Here is a 21,778-nt window from a genome sequence, read left to right as displayed (position 1 = left end):
GTGATTCATTGTGTAGCAATCCATCATAACGGGAAATCACTCTTTTTATCAGTCCTATGGTACCTCTAATCCAGGGGTCTTCAACAAGGGGTCCGGGACCCCTAGGGGGTCCTTAGAGTTACTACAGGGGGTCCGCCAAATCTTTGTGTGACATGATTATTTGTTTTACCTTAACCACTTGAACCCTAGCATCCCTTTCTGACGAGAACTTTAGCCAAAAATAGCAGATCTACAAGCTCACAACGCCTCGCGCTGCGAGGCGTTGTGAGCTTGTAGATCTGCTATTTTTGGCAAAGAGGTGTAGAGGGAAAAAAGACCACGTGAGCAAAAAAAAGTTGAATCTGAAACACAATTGTAAACAATATAGAGGGGGTCCCTGCTTCATCTCTCTCTCAGCTAGGGGGTCCTTGGCCTGAAAACGTTGAAGACCCCTGATCTAATCTGTTAGATTTTGACCCATGGTCGTTTCGTCAAGTGTCTCAATGCAAATGATCTATTTTGAACTGAAAAAAATACTAAAACCCATGTCATTATATTGTCTCTGTCGAGTGGAAACCTCATATGTCTTAAAACTGTCCGTTACTTTCAAGGATTCAAATTAAAAAAATTGCAGATCGACAAGCTTGAAACACGTCGTAAAAAGTGCCACATTTCTGCCCTGAGATACTACTTACTTGAGGTCCCTAGATGGCATAGGATCAGGTCAGTCACTTGTTTGTAACATGTGGAATCCACACTTGTGAGGCTCTCTTGACCCATTAAGACCTGGAACGCATCTGTGTCACTTTTTGATTTGAGCTAAAAAAAAAAGCATTATTTTACACTTTGGCTATTCAAAAATAGCAGATCTACAAGCTCATAGCGCGCACTCGCACTATGAGCTTGTAGATCTGCTATTTTTGAAAACTCGTGCAAATGTGTGCAAATCTTTTAATATATATTCTTTTAAAGCAAACATTTTTAACTCAAATCTTTGCTTCTGGGGAACAAAACATTTTGAGATTTTGCGAAAATATCAGATCTACAAGCTCACAACTCAATGCAGGGCGTTGTGCTGTGAGCTTGTAGGCTAACACACCACCCTGGCATTTCTGTCAGGTGGGTGGCTCTGCATCGTTTTTGATATTCATTCATATTTGATACAGCCCGTTTCTGGCGTAAATGGAATTAATTCTGCCTTAAAAGTCTTAAGAACTACTACTTCTGGGTCTCAAATCACTGTCCCTACTGCAGCCGCGTTCATGGGAAATTTAGTCTTTGGGTTGTTTGACTCGTTTCTAGTGTTTATATTGTGTTACTCTTTGGGTAAATGTGTACATTTACACCTTCAGTCGATGCTTCATATCCATATGAGTAAAAACGCCAGGGTGGTGCGTTTATTTTTGGAACACAGTTCTTATATGAAGCGATCTAAGATTCCCCAATGAGGATATCAATACAAAAAGTAAAGCCACAAACCTGCGGAAAAGCGCCCTCTACTGGCAGTGATGTCAGGACTTTGGTGCTCTATATAAGGTCAGTCTTACGTATGTTTTTACATGCTGTAGTTTTGAAGCTGAACCAGAACAAACTACAAAATCCGACTAGGTTTTCATCATCCCCCTTAGTATTACACTTTCACAAGATCACGTCAAGACAAGGACAGCTGAACTATTGTTTATTGCCTGTTTTTTCCTTACAAATACTGCACTATCATGCAGAAACATAGCCTTGAATCCACTCAGTGGCCGCTGCTGCCGCTATGAAGCATTTGATTCCAGCAGTCTACAGTGCCATCTAGTGCTCAAACAGAGCACTAACAGTCTCATATAGTAGTCTATATACTTTGACCAAAGAAAGATACATAAATACATTTTCATGTTAAACAGACGGTTAAGTACCATCTACAGAGTGAATACATTGACTGACACTGATTCGACAAGCGTGTTCAAATTACGCACGCGGTCATTCTGTCTGTAACTTTGCAGCCGAGCTGGTTTTCAGCCGATATGGTGACATTCAACAGGGTCACTGGCACATATTTGCCAAATATTAGAGTGTCTGTCTCTCTCTCTCACACACACACACACACACACACACACACACACACTTCCAGGGCGTACTGTATGTCTACATTTGAGAATGTTCATGAGCACGCCATCATACACGATGAATACAGAGTCCATATGAAGCATCTTCTTCTGCTCCTCAGGATCTCCTCTTGTTCTTCTGCACTTTCTTTCCGGCGCGCGCCCCCTTCTGGGCGCCCCTCACCATGCCTTTGAACTGCCCCTGCAGTTTGGCTCGTTTCCTGCATACATACACACACACACACACACACACACACACACACAAGAATGAGCTCTCTACAAGCTCGTAGATCTGCTATTTTCACTACCTTTGTGGGACTCTTGTATGATGACGTAGTGCATTAATACATTTTGATGACGTAGCATTAATACATTTTGATGACGTAGTGCATTAATACATTTTGATGACGTAGCATTAATACATTTTGATGACGTAGTGCATTAATACATTTTGATGACGTAGCATTAATACATTTTGATGACGTAGTGCATTAATACATTTTCGAAAAAACATAAAAAGTAGAAATGATGGAGATACAAGTTTTCTGCACGACGACGACTAAATTAAACCCTGGTCATCATACCTGCGGTTGAGCGTCTCCGTCTTCAGAGGGATGTACGCGTACGGGTCGACCCGCCCGCTCTTCTTCACGTCTCCTTTCCCCTTCTGAAAGACGCCCAAGGAGAGAACACTTAAAACTGTGTGATTTATTCTAATGAATAAAATGATACTTTAATCAATCTGTATGGTTAGAGACAGAGTATGTAAATGTAATATAGTAGATCTGTATGGTTAGAGACAGAGTATGTAAATGTAATATAGTAGATCTGTATGGTTAGAGACAGAGTATGTAAATGTAATATAGTAGATCTGTATGGTTAGAGACAGAGTATGTAAATGTAATATAGTAGATCTGCAGTGTCTGGAGGTGGACTCTCCCTACTCTTCCATTGAGACATTTAGAGGAGGGGTCCTTCAACGTTTTCAGGCCAAGGACCCCCTAGCTGAGAGAGAGATGAAGCAGGGACCCCTTTTTTTTTGTATAAAATTGTGTTTCAGATTCAACTTTTTTTGTTTACTGCTTTTTTTGGTCTGCTCTTTTTTCCCTCTACACCAAACATCTCTTTGCCAAAAATAGCCGATCTACAAGCTCACAACGCCTCGCGCTGCGAGGCGTTGTGAGCTTGTAGATCGGCTATTTTTGGCTAAAGTTCTCCTCAGAAAAGGGATGCTAGGGTTCAAGTGGTTAAGGTTTAAAAAAAATCATATCACACAAAGATTTGGTGGACCCCCTGTAGTAACTCTGAGGACCCCCTAGGGGTCCCGGACCCCCTGTTGAAGACCCCTGATTTGGACCCTGGTGTCAGGTAGGAAGTATTAACAATATCTCCTGCTGCCTAAGTAGGAGTTCATTTTGAGCTCAGTGGGAGACATTTTGTCTCCAACACGGACCTCAATCTTAGGGTTTGCAGCTTTAAACTCAGTTCATACTCCAGCGCACGGCGGTGTCAACTTGCCAACAAGCACAGATATTTACCCAATGAACAAAACAGCGCAAATAGCCTACAAGCTCACAACGCATCGTGAGCTTGTAGATCTGCTATTTGAGCTATAAATATTTTTTTAATGTTTGAAAGAAATAATGTTTTTATCGTTACAATAGTGTCTTATATACAATATCCATAAGAAGTATGATTTTGGATTTTGCCTAGTGTGTGTGTGTGTGTGTGTGTGTGTGTGTGTGTGTGTGTGTGTGTGTCACCTTAGACTTGTAATCTGCTCCAGAGTCTCGGCCGGCGGCTCCCAGGGGTCTGTGGATGCCTTTGCCCCCCGCTGTGTAAAGGACAAGACACGGTGAGGACCGGGTGGTTTACACTAACTAACCCACCATCACTAGCAGACAAACCAGTCAAACATTATTATTATTAGGTTTCTTTAGGCACTAGGCAGCCATCATACCTGAATATTTAAGCGGAGGTCCAACATCCATGTCGTCATCGAAGTCGCCATCTTGGAACTTCCTCTTCTGGATCTTTTTCTGAGGGGAATAAAAAAGAAAAAGGGGGGGGGGGGGCAGAGGAGGAGTAATATTAATAAGCATTAAGCACCATTGAAAAGTCTAATATGAGTTGCAAGTCCACATAATAATATGATTAATATGAATAAGTACTCACACTCTTCACCCCCGCCTCGCCCAGGATGTCTTTAATTTCTGCCTCGTCATCTGTGGAGGAAACAGTCAGTGTAACCCATTAACCCATTAAGACCTGAGGCCGATACAAATGTCTTCTAAACGGTTTTCTGAAACACTTATGTTGCTATAATATCAGTGGTGCTCAAACATTTTCGTGTCAAGGACCTCCAAAATGATAAGCATTTGGCCACGGACCCCCCGTCTGAACATATGTTGTTCCAGGGACCCCCCAGAAGCACAGATTTGAGTACAACATGTTTGCTTTAAAAATATATATTCAAAGTTTTGCAGACATTTTCACCATTTTTCAAAAATAGCAGCTCTACAAGCTCATAGCGCGGCTGCGCTATGAGCTTGTAGAGCTGCTATTTTTGAATAATAAATAAAAATAAAATAAAAATTATGGTTTAAGTGGTTATACAGTTTAAAGTAAAAACACATCTCACGGCTGAAAGCTTTGTTAAAGGAGTAGCTCACTCAAACAATGACTTATTTTCTATCAATTACACACCCCATGAAGCAGTGAATTCATGGAGATGTTTTTGTTTTTGACACATTCCTAAGACAATTATTTGAATACCGGCGGAAAGATGCTAATGTATCCGGTATGAGACTCAAAGGAGTATCTTTGAGTCTCCTACCAGAAATACACCCGGTCATCAAATTATTGTCTCAGGAATGCGACAAAAACAAATAAATCTCCATGAATTCACTGCTTCATGGGGTGTGTAATGCTTCATGGGGTGTGTAATTGATGGGAAATATGTAATTTTTTGGGTGAACTATTCCTTTAAGCCAAGTCCCAATCTGCGATTAGTGAAACAGCATGAATATTGTAATTAAAACGATTGGCACAAATTGACAATGTGTAAAATGACGATGTTTAGCCATTATAATTCTAAACCCTACTGTTCTACATAATAATAGATTTATATAGCGCTTTTCTAAGTCGCTTTACATGAAGAAAAGGAAGGAACCAACTTTATTAATTAGAAAACAATCAAAGATAAGTGCTAGATTAAAACATACATACAGCCAACCAGTTTTTTGCAGATCGTACAAGAATAAGTAAGAATGCACCAGACAGACGGCCGTCATTCTTCTCACCTTTATTCTTGTCATCCTCGTCGTCCTCGTTGATGATCAGCCGTCCGTCCGATGTCATCTTGAAGTCGTGCTGAACCTTGGCGCTCTTCTTCCCCGCCGGGTTGGTGGCTGAGGACACCATAATAATCACGTTAACGATCACATGACTTCTGTTCATTGCAGTGACAACGCTCAGCCTTGGCGGATCAACATGTCAGGTTACAACAACAACACACGTTGATTCGACGCATGCGCAGTTTGATCTCCCATTGTTTTTTAAAAAGTTAATAAAACAGCTGAGATGTGATGAAATTGAGAAACGGGCTTCGCAGTTGCGTTCAGATCGTAATGGTCAATTGCTGTGTGTAAATTCAGATCAATTGCTCCAGCCAGTGAGGAGAACCGGGCATACAGTTTTGGCCTCACCTCGGTCGACCACAGAGGTTTGTCAAATTATAGGAGGATGTGACCGCCCGGGAATGTGATCTAAACGGGCTCTAAAAGGTTGCCGTAACCGTCTGGGCACCTAGACTGGTAATCCAGCCTGACAGCGCGTGGCGGGTTCGACTCCCAATCCCCCCCCCGCCCCCCCCATCTCTCTCCCCATTTTCCTGTCAGTCTACTGTTCCTATCAATAAAAGCCTCAAAGAATTATCTTTAAAAAAAGGCATTTTTCATTTATCTCGATTTGAAATGTACCCACAAAGGTGCATAATTACACTCTCCCGAGTTAAATTAAAACAGACGTTTACTGCATAGGAGACTCCATTACCCAGAACTCTGTGGGACGACTTGGGGTCCAGGAAGTTGAGCGGTTCATCGGCCTCTCCTTCCTTCAGCCAGGCCTGACCCTTCGGCTGTTTGCCTGCTTTCTTCTTGCCCTTTTTCGCCTTCCCTTCATCGTCTGACATGTCACTGTCCGACTCTGCCAGGATGTCCTCGATACTGACGAAGAGAGAGGACGAAGGAGACGAGACTTAGGGAGGTGACAGAAAATGGACCATATGCACGTGGCGAACCATTATGCTCTGACTTCATACTCTGGGTCTCTGTGTCTTGTAGGGCTGGTGAATTAATATTCGAATTTCGAATATTCCTCGAATGTGGGGAAAATATGTATATTCGAATATGAAAATTAATATTTGAATATAATAAATAAAAATAAAAAAAAGAAACAGGGACAATACAAAAAACAATGTATCAAGTAAAAAAAAAAAAAAAAGATATGTTTTATTGGATCCAAGCACTCGATACATTGTTTTTTGTATTGTTTCTGTCAAAACAAATGTATTTTTTAAAAATCATATATTTTTTAATAATAATATTCGAATATATTCGAATATCTGCAAATTTTTTAGACCAATATTCGAATATAATTTCTGAGGAAAGACCTAGTGTCTTGTGTGTTTTAGGTCGGTGGTTCTCAAACATTGTGTCATGTCATCATGTCAAGGACCCCCAAACTTATATGCATTTGGCTGCGGACCCACATCTGAAAATATTTTGTGCCAGAGACAATTATAAGAGATTCGTTAACATTTGTCTTCATCTTTTCGAAAATAACAAATCTACAAGCATCGACAACGCGTCCTATCGTGACACATTGTTAGCATATAGATCGGCTACTTTCGAAATAGACAAAAAGTGAAATAGGACATTAAGTGTTTAACCCATTAAGACCGGGAACTCATTTTTGTAATTTTAGATTTCTTTGGCTATTCAAAAATAGCAGATCTACAAGCTCAGCTTGTAGATCTGCTATTTTTGAAAAATGGTGATTTTGCTAATCTTTGAATATATATATATATATATATATATATATATATATATATTCAAAGTGAACATTTGTAACTCAAATCTTTGCTTCTGGGGGTCCCTGGATCAACATATTTTGTCCGTGGCCAAATACATATCATTTTGGTGGTCCTTGACATGAACATGTTTGAGCACCACTGATATAGAAACGATAGTTTTTCACAAAACTGTTAGGATTTAGAAGACATTTAGTAGAATCAGCCTCAGGTTAAACGAGGTTAAACTATTCCTCGGACCACAGCTTCAGGCAAAGGGACAGAGTCCTAACCTCTGGTTCTTGGCTGTTACAAAGGGACAGAGTCCTAACCTCTGGTTCTTGGCTGTTACAAAGAGACAGAGTCCTAACCTCTGGTTCTTGGCTGTTACAAAGGGACAGAGTCCTAACCTCTGGTTCTTGGCTGTGGGCACGCCGTTGTCCTGGTCGCTCTCCGAGTCGTCCTGCTGTTCAGACGCCTGCTGGCGTCTCTTTGTGCGAGCCTCGTCCTTTCTGATGTTCACCAGCACCTTGTGGTGCTCTGCAGGCAACATGTCCTTCACCAGCTCAAACCTACATCACACACAAACAATGTACACACATATCACACACACAAACAAACAATGTACACACATATCACACACACACACACACACACACACACACACACAATGTACACACATATTACACACACAAACAATGTACACACATATCACACACACAAACAATGTACACACATATCACACACACAAACAATGTACACACATATCACACACACAAACAATGTACACACATATCACACACACAAACAATGTACACACATATCACACACACAAACAATGTACACACATATCACACACACAATGTACACACATATCACACACACAAACAATGTACACACATATCACACACACAAACAATGTACACACATATCACACACACAAACAATGTACACACATATCACACACACAAACAATGTACACACATATCACACACACAAACAATGTACACACATATCACACACACAAACAATGTACACACATATCACACACACAAACAATGTACACACATATCACACACACAAACAATGTACACACATATCACACACACAATGTACACACATATCACACACACAAACAATGTACACACATATCACACACACAAACAATGTACACACATATCACACACACAAACAATGTACACACATATCACACACACAAACAATGTACACACATATCACACACACAAACAATGTACACACATATCACACACACAAACAATGTACACACATATCACACACAGGGCCGTCACCATCGTGAAATTATACTTGACGATTCATCGTCATGAATAATAACGTTCAGTTCTCAACCTCACCAACACGGAAATGGCTGCTCTCTGCATGATTGTATGCGGCCAACACCATTTTACACATTTGCTGATTAACCACTAGGGGTGGGACGATATGGGTACCTCACGATACGATATATATCACGATATTAGGCTCACGATAACAATATATATCACGATATTCGACGATATTCGATATATTGCGATATCACGATATTCGATATATATTGCAAGAGATTTCACCAACGATATATCACGATAGTCCTTGTATTCAATTCATAAACACATAAAATAGCACCAAACAGTTCAAAATCATCATTACACAATACAGAGTCGGAAAAACAACGTGTGTCGATTATTTATCGCGGGAGAAAGTATCGCGATATATCGCGATATCGATATATCGTCCGACCCCATTTTAGACTTCAGCTATGGCAGATCTACAAGCTCACAACGTGAGTCACGTGACGTGTTGCGAGTTTGTAGATCTACTATTTTCAAATGTTTTTGACTGGTTAGTCGAAAATTCCTATTACTTGACTACTACATATCTTTAGTTGAGGACAGCCCCACTCACCCAAACTTTCTGATCAACTTGGTAAAGATGGTCTTCAGTTTCATCCTGAAGTGCCTCCTGATGTCCTCCTTGATGTTTCCAATGCCCTCCATCTGACACAGAGAGAGAGAGAGAGGACAGGGAAACCAATGGTCAGCTGATGAGCCACTCGGGACAGTCATCACAGGCAAAGATTCGACTAAAAGGTTAAGATAAAACAGTTAGGAGGTTTCTGCCCTGACAGCAACGAAATACGCTCTGCTGCGTAACGTACCAGGACGGTGACGTGTGAGGCCAGGGTCTTAGAGTCCATGATGAAGAGGATGACCTTTAGGAAGCTCAGGGCAGCCTTGACCACCTCCCTGGTACGTGAGGTCATCAGCAGACACACGTTCTGCAGCAGCTGTTCCATGGAGCTCGACTCGATGTTGTCTGTGGGAACACACACTCAAACCTTTATTTATTCTCCAAAGACATTGAGGTTGCCCTCATTTGCAGTGTCGTCGAGATACATCACAATACAATTTCATGTTCATATCAATATTCAAATCAATGATAAAACTAAAACAAAACAGAAACGTTCCCCTATCGTGTGATACAACACAAGTTTAAAAGCAGTTGCAGACACTTGTGGGTAGGTCTGCATCTCTATCATACAGGATGCAGTGATGAGTCCTATAATGTTCACCAGATACAAATCACAGAGCAGAATGATAACACACCGGACTGAATCCTACTGGACACATGGAACCATGCAACCAGCATACAATTGACTGATACTACACACCCCTTCATTCATGGACTTAAGCTCCCCACCGATAACACTCCTATTTTTTACTGCCTACCGTGCACTTTATATTTTTTTAACTACTTTAAGGCCCATTTCATACTTTGTTTGATGGTGGCACAAATAGCCCATCTACAAGTTCACAACACGTCACATTGAAAAAATTGCTAAAATGTTTGCCTATAAATTACATGCCCAAATAGGGACGCCAAGTCATATTCTGCTGTGACATCCTGAATGTCCCCCATGGGAGATTAATGATCACTTAATGATGGAATAAACAGTATATTTTATGTTCCTATTCATCACTATCACAATGCAAAGTCATTTTTCAAGGTTATTAAGAAAAATATCCTATGTTTTTGTTTTAATTATATTTACTAGATGTGAGACATCTAGGCCCTATCCGAGGTTGGTCCATGCTCAGAGTCCCAAACTCATCATCGTCCCAAAACATTTCGACTGTCATACCTTTTAAATAGTCAATTTCCTCCTCAGGACGGCGACCTTTGCTGGTCTAGTCACTCTGCACACACGTCATGCAAAGTCCGGCCCCTCTGGCCTCTCCTCTCGGCTCACAGCCCACAGGTTTAGAATCACTGTTCTGGTTTTTTTTCTCCTTCATTTGCTTTTTTTTACGGCTGCCGGTTCCTGATGTTTAATCAGATTCCCAAGCTCCAGACGTCTTAAAACTAGGCCTTAAGTCTAGGAAGTCCAGGCCACTCGGTGTCATCTTCTCTACGATCATCAACATCCACTGGAACATTTATTTTGATTTTTTTCATTCTATTTGCTTGTCTTTCTTTTACTTTTTCGTCTTTCTGTTGTCATGGCTGCCAGTTCCCACCTGATGTTGTGTGGGAGTCCGGACTGCTCCAGACCGTTCTGAAGAACTGCTAGCTTACATAACGTCTTCAGACTAGGACTTACATGTAAGATCTGTAAGATGAGCTCTGTTCCAAAGAGGATGCGATCTCCCACCATGCAACAGCACATGTTACCCAAAAAACCCAGGCCTTTCCCCTTGGGCTCAACCTTCCTCCAGAAGGTCTTGGGATTAAATGTCCAGAGATCATTGAACCAGAGTTGTATCCACCATATATGTACAGTTCTCCATTGTAGACAAAGGATGCATGATTGTAACGTTGTTCTGGAAGAAGATGTGCAGAAGGTGTGTTCAGCCAACAGTTGGTCTCTGTGTCAAACACTCTGATGTTGTTTTCCTGGTGCCCATATCCCCCAAATACAAACATCTTTGTCCCGATGATGGTAGCAGAGTGACTTGATGAAACAGGTACAGGAGTTCCTCTGGTGTTAATTAAAGTCCAGATAATTGTTGTGGTGTCCAACTTGTAGATGTCATTAGTGTGTACAGTCAGCTGGTTGTATCCTCCATGGATAAACATGACCTTCTCCAAGACACAGGCTGAGTGGCCGTGCCTCGCCTCTGGAACAGTTCCAGAAATCTTTGGCTTGAACCATCTGTGGGCGTCGACATCAAATGCATAAAGAACGTTGTCACTGTCTCCCGTGATGGTAAACCAGTTGTTGTCCCCTTTTATCTCACAATTCACCGTCCCACCCCAGATATAGATGATATCTTCTATCAGTACAGCTGTGTGTCTGTAGCGCATGGAGGGAACATCAAGGGAACATTCTCCTCTTCCAGTTGTCACTGGGGGTAACCTCATCCAGCACAAAGTCACTGTGTTGAAGACGTGAACATCAATCTGATCCTTGTTGTAGGCCAGCCTGTTTTTGAACCCTCCAAAGGAATACACCTTGTCCTCCACTGGCCCAGCAGCACAACCATAGAAGTGGCCTGTCTGTGGTCCTCTTTTCAGAGGCACCGAACAGCACAGCATCTCTATCTCTGCATCTCTCTTTTCTTCCTTTGTGTCTCACTCTGTCCACGTCTGTCCCTTCTCTGTGCGTCTCTCTGTCAACGTCTCTGTATCAGTGTCTCTGTATCTGCCTTAATCAAATAATCTCTCAATATTCCTCTCGTTGTCTCTCTAGATGTCTGCAACAGCTTATATAGGCTGACAAAGCTCTGGTCTGATGTCACTCACAACACAAACTGATGTCATGCATGTGGAACAACACTGATTTGTGCAGGTGTTTTTATCTGCACACATTTCTCTTTTAATAAAGTGTTATCAATCAATCAAAAGGCCTAACAGTACTGTTCTTACCTTTATACTCATACACCAGGCGGGTCAATGCTAATATGGTGCAGGAGATCATGGTGACGGAGCCTGTCAGCCCCGCATACAGCAACACCAAATACTGATCTACAGCATCTGGAGACAAGAGCCACATGTTAGCATTCTTTATACATTATATACCCTTAAACACTTAACTCATTCACTGCCTGAATTATTTCTGGCCGCGTTTGCCCACTGCCAGAGATTTTTCATTGAAAAAAAAAAAGTACTCAGGAGCCGAGATACAGAATTTTTAAGTTAACAAGGAAGTGGATGGGAGTCTAGATCTCCTTGGTCTTTGGGTCAAATTTGAAAAAAAAAAAAAAATATGTTTTTTACGTTCTTGGCAGAATTGGTAATTGGAAATAATTACGTATTTTACATTCTAGGCAGGGAATGAGTTAACAACTAAAGACATCATGTTAGCATTCTTTATACATTATACCCTTACGCACTAGTGGTGGGAAAAAACGTTAATTTCAGTGAACAAACGATTCCGTTCACGGCAATGATTCGTTCACGTTCTCGATCAGTAGCGCTATTTTCTAGTGAAAAACACCCGTCCTGTGTACGGGGGAGGGGATGGGGGGCATGAACGATAGCGTGAACGTAACAGTTTGAGGAAGTGAACGAGCTCGTTCACGGCAATGAACCAGTCCTTTTGAACGAATCGATTATGAACGACCCATCACTATTACGCACTAACAACTAAAGACATCATGCTGAAATGACTAACCGCCTCCATCACATTACGCTTTTCTTCTAACAACCCTTCTTCATTTACACTTCCCAAACTAGCCTAGGCCTACACACACACACTGAACATGACACATATGGCTGAGTGTAGTATATGGATATTATATTGATGTTGTGATATGAGACAGCAGCAATAAAGTTTCACATAAAATAAATAGGGAACATGGAAAACGTTACCTTTGGCATTACCACAAATGCGGACAAATGCTTTTCCTATTTCCACCAGCAGGGTGTAGGCGTTCTTACGAGCTCCAACTGACACTTCCTTGGTACAGATAATCACCTGGAGGAGAAGACACATCAGTTAAACCACTCAAAGAAGACATGCATCAGTTAATTAGTTAGTTAGTTTATCTATTTCGGTCATGGTTTAAAAAACAAACAGTTGAACATACAAAATATTTTCAACAAGATCATTTTGGGCCGAAAAGGTTTGGGCTGAAGCCAAAGCTTATTATGCTCACCTTATTAATATTCAAATTACATTTATTGTCACAAAAGAAAAGGAAACAAAAGAGTAATATAACCACACAAGAACTATTTTATACTTCGTTGTAAGACCGTTTCGCATGAAAACAGCCAATCTACAAGCTAACACCAGGTTGAAAGTGGTTAAATACATGAACACGACTAGCATGACGACTCTCTGTGTGTCTGTAAGGATGTGTACGTACCTCTGGCAGCAGGTCCACGATGAAACCCTTGTGTTGCTCATCCAGATGTTTCACTATGTGGATCAGACACTTCAGTCTGGGCTGCAGAAAGCAAGAGAAAGACACAATCAATCGTACAGGATTATAAACCATTATCTGTATTACTGCCAAAAAAAAAACACTCAAATCCAATTCTCCAATTCTCTTTCTACAACCATCATGTGCTCTCTCTCTCTAATAGCACACTAGAACCAGCTCTCTCTCTCTAATAGCACACTAGAACCAGCTCTCTCTCTCTCTCTAATAGCACACTAGAACCAGCTCTCTCTCTCTAATAGCACACTAGAACCAGCTCTCTCTCTCTCTAATAGCACACTAGAACCAGCTCTCTCTCTCTCTAATAGCACACTAGAACCAGCTCTCTCTCTCTCTAATAGCACACTAGAACCAGCTCTCTCTCTCTCTAATAGCACACTAGAACCAGCTCTCTCTCTCTCTAATAGCACACTAGAACCAGCTCTCTCTCTCTAATAGCACACTAGAACCAGCTCTCTCTCTCTCTAATAGCACACTAGAACCAGCTCTCTCTCTCTCTAATAGCACACTAGAACCAGCTCTCTCTCTCTCTAATAGCACACTAGAACCAGCTCTCTCTCTCTAATAGCACACTAGAACCAGCTCTCTCTCTCTCTAATAGCACACTAGAACCAGCTCTCTCTCTCTCTAATAGCACACTAGAACCAGCTCTCTCTCTCTCTAATAGCACACTAGAACCATCTCTCTCTCTCTAATAGCACACTAGAACCAGCTCTCTCTCTCTAATAGCACACTAGAACCAGCTCTCTCTCTCTAATAGCACACTAGAACCAGCTCTCTCTCTCTCTAATAGCACACTAGAACCAGCTCTCTCTCTCTCTCTAAAATAGCACACTAGAACCAGCTCTCTCTCTCTCTAATAGCACACTAGAACCAGCTCTCTCTCTCTAATAGCACACTAGAACCAGCTCTCTCTCTCTAATAGCACACTAGAACCAGCTCTCTCTCTCTAATAGCACACTAGAACCAGCTCTCTCTCTCTAATAGCACACTAGAACCAGCTCTCTCTCTAATAGCACACTAGAACCAGCTCCCTCTCTCTCTAATAGCACACTAGAACCAGCTCTCTCTCTAATAGCACACTAGAACCAGCTCTCTCTCTCTCTAATAGCACACTAGAACCAGCTCTCTCTCTCTAATAGCACACTAGAACCAGCTCTCTCTCTCTAATAGCACACTAGAACCAGCTCTCTCTAATAGCACACTAGAACCAGCCCTCTCTCTCTCTAATAGCACACTAGAACCAGCTCTCTCTCTCTCTAATAGCACACTAGAACCAGCTCTCTCTCTCTCTAATAGCACACTAGAACCAGCTCTCTCTCTCTCTCTAATAGCACACTAGAACCAGCTCTCTCTCTCTCTAATAGCACACTAGAACCAGCTCTCTCTCTCTCTAATAGCACACTAGAACCAGCTCTCTCTCTCTAATAGCACACTAGAACCAGCTCTCTCTCTCTCTAATGGCACACTAGAACCAGCTCTCTCTCTCTAATAGCACACTAGAACCAGCTCTCTCTCTAATAGCACACTAGAACCAGCTCTCTCTCTCTCTAATAGCACACTAGAACCAGCTCTCTCTCTCTCTCTAATAGCACACTAGAACCAGCTCTCTCTCTCTAATAGCACACTAGAACCAGCTCTCTCTCTAATAGCACACTAGAACCAGCTCTCTCTCTCTCTAATAGCACACTAGAACCAGCTCTCTCTCTCTCTCTAATAGCACACTAGAACCAGCTCTCTCTCTCTAATAGCACACTAGAACCAGCTCTCTCTCTCTCTAATAGCACACTAGAACCAGCTCTCTCTCTCTCTAATAGCACACTAGAACCAGCTCTCTCTCTCTAATAGCACACTAGAACCAGCTCTCTCTCTCTAATAGCACACTAGAACCAGCTCTCTCTCTCTAATAGCACACTAGAACCAGCTCTCTCTCTCTAATAGCACACTAGAACCATCTCTCTCTCTCTAATAGCACACTAGAACCAGCTCTCTCTCTCTAATAGCACACTAGAACCATCTCTCTCTCATAGCACACTAGAACCAGCTCTCTCTCTCTAATAGCACACTAGAACCAGCTCTCTCTCTCTCTCTAATAGCACACTAGAACCAGCTCTCTCTCTCTCTAATAGCACACTAGAACCAGCTCTCTCTCTCTCTAATAGCACACTAGAACCAGCTCTCTCTCTCTCTAATAGCACACTAGAACCAGCTCTCTCTCTCTCTCTAATAGCACACTAGAACCAGCTCTCTCTCTCTCTAATAGCACACTAGAACCAGCTCTCTCTCTCTCTAATAGCACACTAGAACCAGCTCTCTCTCTCTCTAATAGCACACTAGAACCAGCTCTCTCTCTCTCTAATAGCACACTAGAACCAACTCTCTCTCTCTCTAATAGCTCTCTCTCTCTCTAATAGCACACTAGTACCAGCTCTCTCTCTCTCTAAAATAGCACACTAGAACCAGCTCTCTCTCTCATAACACACTAGAACCAGCTCTCTCTCTCTCTAATAGCACACTAGAACCATCTCTCCCTCTCTCTAATAGCACACTAGAACCAGCTCTCTCTCTCTCTAATAGCACACTAGAACCAGCTCTCTCTCTCTCTAATAGCACACTAGAACCAGCTCTCTCTCTCTCTAATAGCACACTAGAACCAGCTCTCTCTCTCTCTCTCTAATAGCACACTAGAACCAGCTCTCTCTCTCTCTCTCTAATAGCACACTAGAACCAGCTCTCTCTCTCTCTCTCTAATAGCACACTAGAACCAGCTCTCTCTCTCTAATAGCACACTAGAACCAGCTCTCTCTCTCTCTAATAGCACACTAGAACCAGCTCTCTCTCTCTAATAGCACACTAGAACCAGCTCTCTCTCTCTCTAATAGCACACTAGAACCAGCTCTCTCTCTCTCTAATAGCACACTAGAACCAGCTCTCTCTCTCTCTAATAGCACACTAGAACCAGCTCTCTCTCTCTCTAATAGCACACTAGAACCAGCTCTCTCTCTCTAATAGCACACTAGAACCAGCTCTCTCTCTCTAATAGCACACTAGAACCAGCTCTCTCTCTCTCTAATAGCACACTAGAACCAGCTCTCTCTCTCTAATAGCACACTAGAACCAGCTCTCTCTCTCTAATAGCACACTAGAACCAGCTCTCTCTCTCTAATAGCACACTAGAACCAGCTCTCTCTCTCTCTCTCTAATAGCACACTAGAACCAGCTCTCTCTCTCTCTAATAGCACACTAGAACCAGCTCTCTCTCTCTCTAATAGCACACTAGAATCAGCTCTCTCTCTCTAATAGCACACTAGAACCAGCTCTCTCTCTCTAATAGCACACTAGAACCAGCTTAACTCCACTCGTCTTTTCGGTTGTCCATTAGGCCATTTTGGGGCGATACCAAAAGTCGATGAGAAAAAAATGCAGTCTTACAGAACACCATTCTCATGACCATTGTCAGTAATAGCTTTAAAGGCAGACTAGGTAACTTAGAGCCTAAATTAAAAAATATATATTTATTTTGAATTCTTTCCCTCCATCAGCCACTATATAATCATGCTGGTGTTTTCCTGCAGAAAACACATCCCCTCTGGCTGTATTTTGGTTTTGTTCCACCGTTTATGTTGACATTCATCCCTTTGCAGGGACTGCAAAGTCTGTGGGGGGAGAGGGGGGTCCTAAAAGGCTCCTAAAACGAGGCGAGTCAAGCCAGATCTACACAATGGAGAAGCATCATAACGCTGTGTGCACGGCGGTGGTCTTACCCTCTTTGCCGGTGAAGAGGCGTTCTTCAGGTTTGCCATCAGCATCCGTTTGAGTTTCTCCAGGTTGGTCACGACAAACGAGCGACACTCCTCCCTCTCCCCTCCACACATCTCCTCCAGCACGCGGTACGCCTTCTTCTGCATGCGGGGCTCCTTCGTCTGGACGCAGAGGCAAAAGGTCAAGCCATGCAACGCAATGCTGTGCCAAGGGGATCACGTCTTTATGTCGGCTAACCTTTAAACAATTAACACCTGAAGCCCATTCTACAAATGTCTTCTAAATCCCTACAGTATGCTGAAAAAAGTATGTTTCTACATCAGTGGTGCTCAAGACTTTTTCATGTATTGTCAAGGACCCCCAAAATGATATGCATTTGGCCGCGGACCCCCATCTCAAAATATTTTGTTCCAGGGACCCCCAGAAGCAAAGATTTGAGTCAAAATGTTCGCCTTAGAAGAATATATATAAATATTCAAAGATTTGCACACATTTTCACGATTTTTCAAAAAATAGCAGATCTACAAGCTCGTAGCGCGGCACCTGCTATTTTTGAATAGCCAAAGTGTAAAATTATGCTTTTTACCTCAAATCAAACAGATGCGTTCCAGGTCTTAATGGGTTAACCACGCAATGGAATTTTGGGGTTTTGGGTCAATTACAAAAATAAGCTTTACCGCAAAACAAATGTTTATGTTGTTTCTGAACACATTTTGTTATAAGAAGTGGGTTGATTTGTGGAGATTACGGTTCTGAACCACTTAGGCAATTACTATACATTTAAAAAAGCACAAGGCTTCAAATTTCACAAGGGAGATTTTAACAGGTGTAAAGTTATGTTGTACAACACAACTCTCTTAAAACCCTACAGCAAAAACACAAGACAGGGTCTAATAATGGTGTGGCTTCCCTGAGGACCTCTGATGTCATGTATGTTGATGATGTCATAATTGACTGGTGTGTTCTGGTGTTTCTGTCACGCAAGCCCTTTGTTTTCTTACTGCATCCGTTTCTCTGTGCTTTGCATTATTCACTTTGTAGCAAGACATTGTGTATTCATATCAAGGTCCATTATTTATTCAGCATTTGAGCCACCGTCCACCATTTAATGAGATTTAGACTCTCAGACCAAAGATTTTTTTGTTGTCGTTGGATAAGATTTTTGTCCACAATTCCATCCATGATGTATTGATGTTGGTACCATAGGAGAGATAACAGGCAAACGATCAAAATAACAATTCTTTAATTAAGTAATGCAGATGTTTAACAATGATTTAACTCTTGAGAGCGCAAAATGTAACCAAATGGATCTATAAGGGTCCATTTGGTTTCATTTTACACTCTCAAGAGTTAAAGATCTATAAGGGTCCATTTGGTTACATTTTACACTCTCAAGAGTTAAAGATCTATAAGGGTCCATTTGGTTTCATTTTACACTCTCAAGAGTTAAAGATCTATAAGGGTCCATTTGGTTCCATTTTACACTCAAGAGTTAAAGATCTATAAGGGTCCATTTGGTTTCATTTTACGCTCAAAAGAGTTAAAGATCTATAAGGGTCCATTTGGTTACATTTTACACTCTCAAGAGTTAAAGGTCTATAAGGGTCCATTTGGTTTCATTTTACTCTCTCAAGAGTTAAAGATCTATAAGGGTCCATTTGGTTACATTTTACACTCTCAAGAGTTAAAGGTCTATAAGGGTCCATTTGGTTACATTTTACACTCTCAAGAGTTAAAGATCTATAAGGGTCCATTTGGTTACATTTTACACTCTCAAGAGTTAAAGATCTATAAGGGTCCATTTGGTTACCAACTCCATCATGTAGCTGGGGACCACCTGGAACCCCCTCAAGGACCACATTGAGAACCACAGTGGCAGAAAGACAAAGGCGTGTGCACTCGTTTATTTTTATTTTTTATCATTTCTTCTGGCAGTCAACTCCAAATGTAGCCTGATGCTAGCCTGGTAAACCCTCCCTCCGGAAATCTCATTTCCATTTGATTTCAGAAGTGAGTCTGGCCTGATCGCCCATTCTGCAATATTGGCTGTGGGCTGGAGTTGGGCGGGAGTAATACCGTTGACTGACAACCCCTTCAGCCAATGATCGTTTTCCCCCTTCAGCCAATTGCAGTGCATTTTTACCACCTCCGCGACTAATGTGACGCAACTGGACTTTTGAGATGGCCATGCCCAAAATAGGTTGCCTTATTCGGATACATGCGTGTCAGTGCCCGCCCCTGCCGGTTCTCTGAATTTTTATTTTTAAATAGGCTCTGTCATGATTAATTTACCACATATATGAAGTTAAACAACTACATTCTATCCAAACGATATCTTATAAGTAAATTACGTGCCTCAAAAAAGAAGTTTGAGAGCGTTTTATAAACGAAAGTAAGAAGTGAAGGCACTCGCACAAACAACAATGGCTGCCGTTCGTCTTTTGTCGGCTGCACTCAGGCTGCACTCGGCTTCATTCGGGCTCACTCGAACTCGCCACCTGATTGACCAACTGGCTCGTTTTTTTGGTAATGCGCTAGAAACGCCCATACAAGCCATCAGGCCAGACTCACTTCTGAAATCAAATGGAAATGAGATTTCCGGAGGGAGGGTTTACCAGGCTAGCCTGATGCCCCTTTGACTAAAATAAAAGCTAATTTGACGAGGGAACCCACTGCAAACTCGCTTCCGGGGGGTTTTAGGGCAACACACTGTAGAACTAACTCTCTAGCGTGCGTATCTAAACATTTTGGGAACTGTAGCTTAGAATGCATCGTTACAGGTATTTCGCTGGTTCTTACCTCCAGATAGGGCTTCATCAGCTCATAGGTACTAGACATGCTGGTTCTTACCTCCAGATAGGGCTTCATCAGCTCATAGGTACTAGACATGCTGGCCTCGTCTACACAGGGAGCCATGGCGATGATCAGGTCCATGACTGACAGGCTGAGAGGAGAAGCAACGCATGGAAATGAGAACCAAGGTTAAAACATTTTAAGAGAATGCCCAAATCATGTATATCCTAAAACCTCATTTATACGTGGTGTCAGAAAACAGCAGATCTACATGATCACAAAGCGGCTCTTCGCGATGTGTTGTGAGCTTGTAAATCTGCTATTTTGGGCATTGGGACACCGTCATATGACAAATCATAAGTAAGGCATTAAAGCTGTTGTCCTACCGTGTGAACTCGGTGCTTCCTGTAGTGACCAGTCTCTCTGTAGCTTTCTGCAGGAAGGTACAGGTCATCTGAGGGGGAGAAGGGATCGTTTTAATTTGACCACTGTTCCCAGCCATAAACCCATTAAGACCTGAAGCCAATTCTACAAATGTCTCCTATAAATCCCAACAGTTTTCTGAAAAACGTATGTTTCTATATCAGTGGTTCTCAAACTTTTTCATGACAAGGACCCCCAAAATTATATATATTTGGTCGCAGACCCCCATCTCAAAATATGTTGTTCCAGGGACCCCCAGAAGCAAAGATTTGAGTTAAAAAATATAAATATATTAATTTGCACATATTTTCTCGATTTTTCAAAAATAGCAGATCTACAAGCTCATAGCGCGGCACTCGGTGCCACGCTATGAGCTTGTATATTTGCTTTATTTTTTTAAATAAAAGGGCAAAATAATGCTTTTTAGCTCAAATCAAAAAGTGACACAGATGCGTTCTAGGTCTTAATGGGTCAAAGGACTGTGTGTGTGTGTGTGTGTGTGTGTGTGTGTGTGTGTGTGTGTGTGTGTGTGTGTGTGTGTGTGCGCGTCCATAACTGACCTGTGTCTCAGTGATGGTCAGGTAGACTCTAACAGTGTCTAGGACAGCCATCCTAGAGGAATCTGCGGTCTCTCCTTCGGCAGGCTGCTGGCTGTACACGTTGAACAGGATGGGCAGGAAGTTCTTGGAGAAGCGAGCCACCTCAGCCTTCTCTTCCTCTGCAGACAGGAAGCACATGATGATGGTGATGACAACACCTTCATTTAAGATACCTCCAATACCTGCTTTCTGGCTGCCACGGGTTGTCTGTACTGTAACTCATTCAGAGCCATTGGCGTGTAACACATCAATTTTTTCCAAAAAAACGTGCCAAATACGTGTAACACGGCCAAACCGTGTTTACGCTAGATGGCGCTGTTCCCCAACCTATGAGTGATCCTATGACTTCTGGAGAAGAGTAGATTCGGAAATAATGTGATCACAACAAACCCAGCCCCGTCTGATGTTAAAGGTCAAAAATAATCTCTGATTTCTTGTTTTTTCTGCATTTTTGGCGAGAACAAGCTATATTCAAGAGCCAATAACTAAAGAACGGAGGGTCGCGGTGACACGCTTTTCCCCCCCGATGGAAGCAGAGACACTCCTCTGTCTTTTGCGACACTCTGTGTGTCGACCGTCTGCTGGCAGTGGCCTACTTAATTAATACATTAACCCATTGAGACCTGGGACGCGTCTGTGTCATTTTTAGATTTGAGCTAA

General features: G+C 42.0%; 1 protein-coding gene across 1 annotated transcript in view; it reads right to left on the bottom strand.

Annotated features, from left to right (window-relative positions):
* Window positions 1-1,641: 1,641 nt before the first annotated feature.
* rrp12 (ribosomal RNA processing 12 homolog) overlaps window positions 1,642-21,778 on the bottom strand; it is a 37,749-nt gene continuing 17,612 nt past the window's right edge. Inside the window, exons 18-34 of the mRNA XM_080450064.1 lie at window positions 21,080-21,237; window positions 20,483-20,550; window positions 20,154-20,247; window positions 17,306-17,464; window positions 13,467-13,547; window positions 12,970-13,075; window positions 12,025-12,132; window positions 9,317-9,474; window positions 9,064-9,155; window positions 7,551-7,712; window positions 6,123-6,295; window positions 5,372-5,479; window positions 4,245-4,294; window positions 4,030-4,108; window positions 3,833-3,903; window positions 2,654-2,736; window positions 1,642-2,290 (exon numbers count right to left, since the gene is read on the bottom strand). Of these exons, the coding sequence (XP_080306190.1) occupies window positions 2,188-2,290; window positions 2,654-2,736; window positions 3,833-3,903; window positions 4,030-4,108; window positions 4,245-4,294; window positions 5,372-5,479; window positions 6,123-6,295; window positions 7,551-7,712; window positions 9,064-9,155; window positions 9,317-9,474; window positions 12,025-12,132; window positions 12,970-13,075; window positions 13,467-13,547; window positions 17,306-17,464; window positions 20,154-20,247; window positions 20,483-20,550; window positions 21,080-21,237 (1,853 nt within the window). The 3' untranslated portion in view covers window positions 1,642-2,187. The remainder of the gene's footprint in view (window positions 2,291-2,653; window positions 2,737-3,832; window positions 3,904-4,029; window positions 4,109-4,244; window positions 4,295-5,371; window positions 5,480-6,122; window positions 6,296-7,550; window positions 7,713-9,063; window positions 9,156-9,316; window positions 9,475-12,024; window positions 12,133-12,969; window positions 13,076-13,466; window positions 13,548-17,305; window positions 17,465-20,153; window positions 20,248-20,482; window positions 20,551-21,079; window positions 21,238-21,778) is intronic.

The sequence above is a fragment of the Gymnoscopelus braueri genome (genome assembly GCF_963280865.1).
Source record: "Gymnoscopelus braueri genome assembly, chromosome: 14".
NCBI lineage: Eukaryota > Metazoa > Chordata > Actinopteri > Myctophiformes > Myctophidae > Gymnoscopelus > Gymnoscopelus braueri.
The sequence above is the reverse complement of the archived record's forward strand: the minus strand, read 5'-3'. Positions and strand labels throughout refer to the sequence as shown.